This window comes from Salvelinus alpinus, chromosome 16 (assembly GCF_045679555.1).
Source record: "Salvelinus alpinus chromosome 16, SLU_Salpinus.1, whole genome shotgun sequence".
NCBI lineage: Eukaryota > Metazoa > Chordata > Actinopteri > Salmoniformes > Salmonidae > Salvelinus > Salvelinus alpinus.
In genome coordinates, this window is record NC_092101.1 from 23,320,581 (window position 1) to 23,331,767 (window position 11,187).

At 41.6% G+C, this 11,187-nt stretch overlaps 1 protein-coding gene across 1 annotated transcript; it reads right to left on the reverse strand.

Moving 5' to 3' along the window:
• Positions 1-7,357: 7,357 nt before the first annotated feature.
• On the reverse strand, positions 7,358-10,464 carry LOC139541153 (doublesex- and mab-3-related transcription factor A2-like). The gene is made up of 2 exons (XM_071345456.1): positions 9,552-10,464; positions 7,358-9,221 (listed from the first exon to the last, which is right to left on the reverse strand). The coding sequence occupies exons 1-2, from the start codon at positions 9,997-9,999 to the stop codon at positions 8,368-8,370; spliced, it is 1,302 nt and encodes a 433-aa protein (XP_071201557.1). The 5' UTR covers positions 10,000-10,464; the 3' UTR covers positions 7,358-8,367.
• Positions 10,465-11,187: the final 723 nt, after the last annotated feature.

The window sequence follows — 11,187 nt, forward strand, 5'->3', positions numbered from 1 at the left end:
CCTTCACAAGTGCAGTCTCAGTGCTATGATGGGGTCTAAAACCAGACTGAAGCATTTCGTATACATTGTTTGTCTTCAGAAAGGCAGTGAGTTGCTGCGCAACAGCTTTTTCTAAAATTTTTGAGAGGAATGGAAGATTCGATATAGGCCGATAGTTTTTTATATTTTCCGGGTCAAGGTTTGGCTTTTTCAAGAGAGGCTTTATCACTGCCACTTTTAGTGAGTCTGGTACACATCCGGTGGATAGAGAGCTGTTTATTATGTTCAACATAGGAGGGCCAAGCACAGGAAGCAGCTCCTTCAGCAGTTTAGTAGGAATAGGATCCAGTATGCAGCTTGAAGGTTTAGAGGCCATGATTATTTTCATCATTGTGTCAAGAGATATAGTACTAAAACACTTAAGTGTCTCTCCCGATCCCAGGCCCTCGCAGAGCTGTGCGGATCCAGGACAGCTAAGCCCTGGAGGAATACGCAGATTCAAAGAGGAGTCCGTAATTTGCTTTCTAATGGTCATGATCTTTTCCTCAAAGAAGTCCATGAATTTATTACTGCTGAAGTGAAAGCCATCCTCTCTTGGGGAATGCTGCTTTTTAGTTAGTTTCGCAACAGTATCAAAAAGAAATTTTGGATTGTTCTTATTTTCCTCGATTAAGTTGGAAAAGTAGGATGATCGAGCAGCAGTGAGGGCTCTTCGGTACTGCACGGTACTGTCTTTCCAAGCTAGTCGGAAGACTTCCAGTTTGGTGTGGCGCCATTTCCATTCCAATTTCCTGGAAGCTTGCTTCAAAGCTCGGGTATTTTCTGTATACCAGGTAGCTAGTTTCTTATGACAAATGTTTTTCGTTTTTAGGGGTGCAACTGCATCTAGGGTATTGCGCAAGGTTAAATTGAGTTCCTCAGTTAGGTGGTTAACTGATTTTTGTCCTCTGATGTCCTTGGGTAGGCAGAAGGAGTCTGGAAGGGCATCAAGGAATTTTTGTGTTGTCTGAGAATTTATAGCACGACTTTTGATGCTCCTTGGTTGGGGTCTGAGCAGATTATTTGTTGCGATTGCAAACGTAATAAAATGGTGGTCCGATAGTCCAGGATTATGTGGAAAAACATTAAGATCTACAACATTTATTCCATGGGACAAGACTAGGTCCAGAGTATGACTGTGGCAGTGAGTAGGTCCAGAGACATGTTGGACAAAACCCACTGAGTCGATGATGGCTCCGAAAGCCTTTTGGAGTGGGTCTGTGGACTTCTCCATGTGAATATTAAAATCACCAAAAATTAGAATATGATCTGCTATGACTACAAGGTCTGATAGGAATTCAGGAAACTCAGAGAGGAACGCTGTATATGGCCCAGGAGGCCTGTAAACAGTAGCTATAAAAAGTGATTGAGTAGGCTGCATAGATTTCATGACTAGAAGCTCAAAAGACGAAAACGCCATTTTTTTTTTTGTAAATTGAAATTTGCTATCGTAAATGTTAGCAACACCTCCGCCTTTGCGGGATGCACGGGGGATATGGTCACTAGTGTAACCAGGAGGTGAGGCCTCATTTAACACAGTAAATTCATCAGGCTTAAGCCATGTTTCAGTCAGGCCAATCACATCAAGATTATGATCAGTGATTAGTTCATTGACTATGACTGCCTTTGAAGTGAGGGATCTAACATTAAGTAACCCTATTTTGAGATGTGAGGTATCACGATCTCTTTCAATAATGGCAGGAATGGAGGAGGTCTTTATCCTAATAAGATTGCTAAGGCGAACACCGCCATGTTTAGTTTTGCCCAACCTAGGTCGAGGCACAGACACAGTCTCAATGGGTATGGCTGAGCTGACTACACTGACTGTGCTATTGGCAGACTCCACTAAGCTGGCAGGTTGGCTAACAGCCTGCTGCCTGGCCTGCACCCTATTTCATTGTGGGGCTAGAGGAGTTAGAGCCCTATCTATGTTGGTAGATAAGATGAGAGCACCCCTCCAGCTAGGATGGAGTCCGTCACTCCTCAGCAGGTCAGGCTTGGTCCTGTTTGTGGGTGAGTCCCAGAAAGAGGGCCAATTATCTACAAATTCTATCTTTTGGGAGGGGCAGAAAACAGTTTTCAACCAGCGATTGAGTGCTGAGACTCTGCTGTAGAGCTTGTCACTCCCCCTAACTGGGAGGGGGCCAGAGACAATTACTCGATGCCGACACATCTTTCTAGCTGATTTACACGCTGAAGCTATGTTGCACTTGGTGACCTCTGACTGTTTCATCCTAACATCGTTGGTGCCGACGTGGATAACAATATCTCTATACTCTCTACACTCGCCAGATTTAGCTTTAGCCAGCACCATCTTTAGATTAGCCTTAACGTCGGTAGCCCTGCCCCCTGGTAAACAGTGTATGATCGCTGGGTGATTCGCTTTAAGTCTAATACTGCGGGTAATGGAGTCGCCAATGACTAGGGTTTTCAATTTGTCAGAGCTAATGGTGGGAGCCTTCGGCGTCTCAGACCCCGTAACGGGAGGAGTAGAGACAAGAGAAAACTCAGACTCAGACTCCGACTCGCTACATAATGGGGAGAACCGGTTGAAAGTTTCTGTCGGCTGAATGAGCGACACCGGTTGAGCATTCCAACAGCATTTTCCTCCAGAAGCCATGAGAAAGTTGTCCGGCTGCGGGGACTGTGCAGGGGGATTTATACTAACGTTACTATCTGTATTTACTGGTGGCACAGACGCTGTTTCTTCCTTTCCTACACTGAAATTACCCTTGCCTAACGATTGCGTCTGAAGCTGGGCTTGTAGCACAGCTATTCTCGCCGTAAGGCGATTGTTCTCCTGTATATTATGAGTACAGCGACTGCAATTAAAAGACATCATGTTAATGTTAGTACTTAGCTTCGGCTGTTGAAGGTGTTGACGAACCATGTCCAGATAAAGCGTCCGGAGTGAAAAAGTTGAATGAAGCGTCATCCCGAGAACACCATCCCCACAGTGAAGCATGGTGGTGGCAGCATCATGCTGTGGGGATGTTTTTCATTGGCAGGGACTGGGAAACTGGTCAGAATTGAAGGAATGATGGATGGCGCTAAATACAGGGATATTCTTGAGGGAAACACGTTTCAGTCTTCCAGAGATTTGAGACTGGGACGGAGGTTCACCTTCCAGCAGGACAATGACCCTAAGCATACTGCTAAAGCCACACTTGAGTGGTTGAATGGGAAACATTTAAATGTCTTGGAATGGCCTAATCAAAGCCCAGACCTCAATCCAATTGAAAATATGTGGTATGACTTAAAGATTGCTGTACACCAGCGGAACCCATCCAACTTGAAGGAGCTGTAGCAGTTTTACCTTGAAGAATGGGGAAAATCCCAGTGACTAGATGTGCCGAGCTTATAGAGACATACTCCAAAATATTTGTAGCTGTAATTGCTGCAAAAGGTGGCTCTACAAAGTATTGACTTTGGGGGGGTGACTAGTTATGCACGCTCAAGTTTTTTATTTTTTTTCTTATTTCTTGTTTGTTTCACAATTAAAAATATTTTGCATCTTCGAAGTGGTAGGCATGTTGTGTAAATCAAATGATACAAAACCACAAAAAATATATTTTAATTCCAGGTTGTAAGGCAACAAAATAGGAAAAATGCCAAGGGGGATGAATAGTTTCACAAGCCACTGTATACGGGAAAAATGGGAAACAGATCTAAAGGAAGAAATTGAGGAGAACCATTGATCACAGATATGTGAAAATGTTCATACTTGCTCCTAAAACCTAAGACAAACTACTGTAATTTAAGATGATTCATAGGAGTTACTACACTCCTCAACCTGGTCTCAGAGCATTTCATGTTACTATATACTAAATCCGAGACACTCCATTTAATATGCTGTGTTATGTTTGGTATGGTTACATGAGACAGATGGTTACTTTAGGCTTAAACAGTTGAAGGGTGGTTGGTCATGGTGGATGTGTGGGTGTATAACCTGAACATAAAGCAACCCAAAGGTTGCGAGTTCAAATCCCATCATGGACAACTTTAGCTAATTTGCAACATTTCAACTATTTACTACTTTGCAATTACTTAGCATGTTAGCTAACCCTAACCCTTTCCCCTAACCTTAACCCAACATCTAAACTTAACCCTAACCCCTAGGCTAGCTAACGTTAGCTAGAATTCGCAACATATACATTTTGCTAATTCGTAACATATTGTACGTTTTGCAAATGTGTAACATATAATACGAATTGTATTTCGTAACATGTCATACGAAATGAGTGATGGACATCCACAAATTAATAAATACCATACGAAATTTAACATGTATCATACTAAATGGAGTCTCGGGTTTATGTACAGAATAATCCAAAATGCTCTGACCAGGTTGCACTCCTGCCAGAATGCATGCAATGCACTCAGAAATATCAGATCTCTGTTGGAACCCTAGTGCATATGCTGTGGTCCTGTGATAAACTGATACCATTTTGGGATGATGTGCTATAATTGCATTGTGTATAGGAATTTATACCCATCCATCTCCACGATTATGTCTGTTGGAAATGTAAATATTGGTTCTCAATATCAAAGTTTTGTAATCTAGGTCTAATTGCTGCTGCAAAAAAAATGTAGAGCCATCGGTTGGAAAGCCTCATATTCACCCTCAAACTGGAGGACTGAACTATCTAGCTACGTACGGTTGGATTTTGTATATTATAAAGGTAAAGAAAAACAGGAAGTGTTTGACAAAATTTGAAACCATATGTATTTTTCTTAAAACTGCATTGTTGGTTAAGGGCTTGTAAGTAAGCATTTCACTGTAAGGTCTACACCGGTTGTATTCGGCGCATGTAACAAATAAAATTGTATTTTATTTTTGATCACCGGGGTAGGTGTTGTATAGTGGGCGTTTGGTTTTTGTGTTGTGTTTGTGATGTGGAAAAACAAATCAAAAACAATTTATAATTTTTTGTTTTACAAATAACAATTTAAAGATATGAATCGAATAACAGAGAACATGTATTTCCAGTTAAATTAAAGCCATCAAATGGTCTCTATCCCATTCCTATCGAATATCACCTTACTAAGAACTTGTGATGTATGCGGCTGACTGAATCACTTGGTCCAAAGGACAATCATAGTATCAAAGACACGATTATACCGCAGGGTTTGAATGTCCAGATACTACAAGGATTGCTCAATCCGATATTCGAAAACCAGATGTATTATAATTCCTTGTGGCAAGTCATTTAATGTAAGGCTCTGAAGTTATTACAACAAATACACTTTATGAAATGTGTAATAATGGGCCTCTCAGTAAGCGTTGGGTTTCGTTATCCGTTTATCATTATGAAGGCACCCTGTCAGTGACTTTGTTTACATTGTTATTTGGAAGGTGAGAGTAAACACTTCAATTATGCCGAGCAAGAGAGATGAGGTTTCCACGGCATATTTCAAGAGTAGTGAAATTTGAATTCTGAAATGAATGTGCTCTTTGCCACTTCTCCAGTGTGTTTCTGTTTTCCCTCTCAAAAGGTATGCGACTAGTCATAAAGCTGGAAAGTCTATACGATTACTATAAGTTAAAAAAATGCATACAAAGGAATACAAATATTGTCATGAGACAGAGGCGTCATGCCCACACGGGCACGTGCCCCTTCAGATGTGTCCTGTAAAAGTATATACACAGTACCAGTCTAAAGTTGACACCTACTCATTCCATGGCTTTTCTTTATTTTAACTTTTTTCTACAATGTAGAATAATAGTGAAGACAACAAAACTACGAAATAACACATATAGAATCATGTAGTAACCAAAAAAGTGTTAAACAAACCCAAATATATTTTATGTTTGAGATTCTTTAAAGTAGTCACCCTTTGCCTTGATGACAGCTTTGCACACTCTTGGGATTCTCTCAACCAGCTTCACTACTAAAGGACCCCAATAATAAGAAGAGACTTGCTTGGGCCAAAAAACACCAGCAATGGACATTAGACCAGTGGGAATCTGTCCTTTGGTCTGATGAGTGCAAATTTTAGATTTTTGGTTCCGATCGCCGTGTCTTTGTGAGACGCAGAGTAGGTGAACGAATGATCTCACTTGTGGTTCCCACCGTGAAGCATGGAGGTGGTGGTGTGGGGTTGTTTTGCTGGTGACACTGTCTGTGATTTATTTAGAATTCAAGGCACACTTAACCAGCATGGCTACCACAGCATTCTGCAGTGAAACACCATGCCATCTGGTTTGCGCATTTGTTTTTCAACAGGGTAATGACACAAAACACTTCCAGGCTGTGTAAGGGCTATTTGACCAAAGAGAGTGATGGAGTGCTGCATCAGATGACCTGGCCTCCACAATTAAGATGGTTTGGGATGAGTTGGACCACAGAGTGAAGGAAAAGCAGCCAACAGATGCTCAGCATATCTGGAACTCCTTCAAGACTGTTGGAAAAGCATTCCAGGTGAAGCTGGTTAAGAGAATGCCAAGCATTTGCAAAGCTGTCATCAAAGCAAAGGGTGGCTACTTTGAATAATGTAAAATATATTTTGATTTGTTTCACACTGTTTTGGTTACTACATGATTCCATGTGTTATTTCATAGTTCTGATGTCTTTAATATTATTCTACAATGTAGGAAATAGTACAAATAAAGAAAAATCCTTGAATAAGTAGATGTGTCCAAACTTTTGACTGGTACTGTGTGTGTGTGTGTGTATATATATATAAATCTTGTTTGCCTGTAATATTGCTAGCCACCTAACAATTTCATGAAGCTGGCTTTAGCTAGCCCAGCTAGGTTCCCAATCTCCCAACTTCATAACTAGCGATCAAGAAGCCATTTCAGGCTAGCAATCAAGTTAGAGTAGCTGGCTTATCAAACTATCTTAGCTGGCAAGCCTGCTGGCAAGGTTGGTAGACTTAGGAAAAACAAGCACTAACTAAACGTACTGAATAAGACTAATTTCTTTACCCCGATTTTAGCAAAGATGCATATTTCGTTTCTTTAAAAAATTAAAAAGAACCAACAGGAGTATACAGACAGCTCAAGACGTATTTTTAGATATGCAGAAAAACAATGTTTTTTTTACATAGAATGAAGCATAATGATTATAGCTGTAGATTGCAGGAAAAAACTTTTTCAGGTGTTAGAAAAATGACCCCCTCCGGACCACCACCAGGCCACCCTCACATACTTTGTGCCCCATCAGATTTTTGGGGTGCATGATGAGACATGACACATTTCTGAAACATAAAAGTTAGCAAAGGTTACATAATATTTGTGTAAGCACTATATGATCATTACTGCAAATAATAGCCTTATAGGAATAATAATAATATCAGTAAATTGTTTGTGGTGTCTAGAAATAATTGGCAATCATTTTGTATAAAATAACATTTATTTCCAGTAATTTCACGTGACACTACAGCTTGTGACAGAGGAGCAATAGACTTGCAAACAAAAGCAATTTCACAAAACAGAGAAGTGTCGTAGTGTAGTTGATAAATGCCGGATAAAGTACACAGTTAAAGTCAATTATAATATAATCAATCTTATATAATCAAATGCAATATACAATGTACTGTTGGAGACAAAGTCAGAAAAGGAATGGCAATACATCATTCGTTTTTACAATTAAGCTTTCGATTGTAATGTTCAACGTCAGTAACCTAAACGTTATGGAAATAACTTCATCCAACTTGAACGTTTTTTTTTTTAAAGCTTGGCTGTCCTAAAAAATAAAAAAAAGTGTGAGCAATAATTTCTTAGTAACTAAGGTTGGATGTTTCCTACAGATTTATTATTTTAACTAAAAATTCTAAAGTAACAATTGCACCAGGTTCACCAAACACAACAACCCAAATATTTCAAAAAGTTAAATTGGGTTGCACCACTTTTTTTCAATCTCACAAAACCCTACAATTTACAGGAACCATATCGAAGTTATAATTTGGATGTGCTCCATATATGTAATTCAGTATTATGCTACTGCATACATTATGGTGTGATGAATAATTTGCCTGTCCGTTTTTCTGGAATTGCAACCCCTTTAGTAATGTTTCAGACAAAATACTTTCATTGGCGAGATATTTTCAGGTTACACACTATGATTGGCGGGGGACTTACAGCAACAATTGTGTATATGCCCATGGAATAATAGGCTCTCTCTGAGAAAACAAAGTTATATAAATGAGCTTGGGTTCTCATGCCATTTTGGGCAAGTAAACGGACTAAAAACAAAGCACTATGTACAGCAGTGGAGTATCAAACATTACTGATCTCTCCCATAACATTCAACACTTGTGGCTACAAATACATTGTTCCTCTCTGAATGTGTCCACTTGAATCCTAGTCCCAACACGACTGAGATAATGAAACATTGCCCATTCTCAGTCTAACGGTTTGTCTGGGTTGTTGTTGACGAGGGGCCCGTACAGGCCATTGGTGTACCCTTGGTCTTTGTGCAAGAGTGTCCTGTCCCGTATGAGGTCACTGAATGAGTAGTCCATTGGTGGCCTGAAGCCCAGAGTTGGCATCAACCCCGTGGTGGAGTAGGGTGTCATGAAGGTGAGCCCTCTGCTGTGGGCCGAGTAGGCCAGCCGCAAGGGGTTTAGTCCCAGATGGGTGCTCAGGGGGTAGGTGCTGGGATCCGCGCCAAAGTGTGGCGCATTTGGCTGCAGAGGGGAGAAGGCGGAGCGGTTGCTCAGCGTCATTGCTCCCGGTAACATGGGCCTTGGAGTGGAGGAGAGGTGCGGCTGTGCGCTCTGGAGCATGCGTTCTGCTGTCCACACCTGCTCCGGGGCCTTGGCTTGTCCACTGTTGTTGAGAATTTGCTCGATGGCCTGCACCACGTCTTTCCCGCAGCCCTGTAGAACCAGTTCGAGAACACTTCGCTTGTGGCTGGGGAACACTCTGGTCAATATGTCGATGGGGTTCATTTGCCTGGAGGCGGCCGAGGAGGGCGATGGTTCTTGATCATCTTTGTCGGTCTCCGAACCCGAGTCAGATCCTAAGGGGCTAATCGAACCCGGGGTGTCTTCTCCGTCTTTCAGTGCCTTGGAGACAGGAGAGCTAATGAACGACTCTCCGTCTCCATTCTCGGAGCCCGAGCCATGACGCCCGTCTGGGGATGAGATCCCTGGTTCGCTGTCAGTGGAAACCGATTTGCCCACCGTCTGCTGCTGGGTCACTGATACCGACATTTGGGACTTCGGAAACAATTCAAACTTCTGCATGCTTGAATCTGTGAAATAGATACATAAAAAAACGATGAGATGTCAGTCAAATAACAAAGACGCCCAATACGCTCCGTTTGATTGTTTTACCAAGATGGTCACTGTCACTTGACAGTTTGGTAAATTAAAATGCCAACTTGTCATCTTGAAATATGCGTCACCTCAAACATTTCTCCATCAGGGTCCTTTACGTTACTCTTCAAAGTTACGAAAAACAATGCGGAAAACACTCTTACGTACAAAACAATCTGAACTACATCATGCCAATATCATTATGTCGGCCTATCAGTGTTTATGAGCAGGCTACTCTGAGCAGGATAATATATAAATCCACTTACCGGAGTTACTTTCGTTGTTGACAGAACCGAAGACCTCATAATTCTGACGCGGTGGTATGATGCCGTTGGCGGCCGCCAGAGCTAACCCTTCTGCTGTCCCGTACAGGAGCTGCAGCTCCCGGGCTTCGTTCTCCTCCTGAGCTTGTTGTCGACGGAGAGCCACTTGTGCAGCCATTACGCGCTGTCTCTCAGCGATTAGGGTGCATTTGGCGCACATACAGTCCTTCCAGCGGCAATAGCGTTTATGGCCCTTCAGCGCAGATACCACGCCATGATTCCTGCAGCGGGCACACTTCGGGGTGCGAGGATACTTCTCCGTTGCGCGATATAGCATTGGACCCCTCAGGAAGCTACTGGCCATGGAGACGGGGATGTTGACAGACGCTCCGACTCCAGGGTGGACCTGGGATCCTGACGGCGCGGTGGAGAGCTCTGGTCTCAGATCCATGTCCTATTGCTGATCAATATCTACTATCAATTGGAAAAAGTAACGTGAGCAGCGTAGTTTGTATTGATGCTGAGGAGTAAATTGTTCAACCGTTCACACCAGTCGAACAGTTGTCAACATCTCTGCACAACTTCTAAAGTAGGTTAATCTACTGGTGTTCTGTCCATTGAAGATAACGACACGTAGCCTCAACCAGATAAGACCGATTGTCAACTTGCGCGAGTAAGGTATAAAAACGCCATGCAACCTGTCAAGAGTTGATTAACTCAGCAACAATCTGTACTGAAAAACTAACTTTTAACGTGTTATGTACGAGGAGAAATCCAAGAGACTTGCAGAAATTAGTGCCCTGTTTTAACTTAATATCACCTAAAAGGAGCCGAGGTTGCTATACTCGCACCAGCGTGAGACACTAACTTACTCAAGAGATTGCCACTAGATACAGATCCTCCTCTCTCCATTGTTACTCCTACGTTTTCATTAGACAAATTTGACAACAATGTGGCGCCTGTCATTGGCCAAGGGGGGAAGGTGCAATCTGATTGGCCTGTCACTTTTTCAACTGTGTCCACCTGAGTTCTTTCTCAAATAACAAGTGTTTAGAATCTGAAGGGGATCCTGAAGAGCTAAAATACATACTTTTTTCAACTTGAATTCAAAAGCAAATAGAAAACTACGTATCAAATCAAGATTTATAAAAATTGTAAATATTATGGAAACAGATTCCAAAGCTCAAATTAAATGCAATTATCGAGACATTCAGGCAATAATTCGATTTCTGAAGTTGATCTATATTGCTTTACTTGATTATATTGCTTGATGTATCGTCACGTGTCTTTCATGTATAAAACGCCTTTATTGATCCTTTCATTTACGCTTTTTTTATTAAGACAATGTTTAAAGGCTCACTGACGTACGTCACTGCCCTTTAATTCCGTCAAATCACAAGGTAAGTACATTTACATATTGATTCAAATAGACTAGCCTATGCAGTGCAAGAGCTGGTAGAATGTTGTGCATGGAGTTGGGGAAAAAAACGTCTAAGATAAATAAAAATACATAACTTTTGTATCATAATAGTAATTTACGTGTTTTTATTGTACAATGATAGGACCATTATTACACGATTTTAATGCTACTCATGGACATTCATTATGGATTCGGTTGAGCCAAGCCGGGCCCTTTGAT

Coding starts and splice junctions, on each gene's coding strand:
- LOC139541153 (XM_071345456.1), bottom strand. CDS start 9,999: ATGGATCTGAGACCAGAGCTCTCCACCGCGCCGTCAGGATCCCAGGTC. Junction 9,222..9,551: donor CAACAACGAAAGTAACTCCG/GTAAGTGGATTT, acceptor TCTATTTCACAG/ATTCAAGCATGCAGAAGTTT.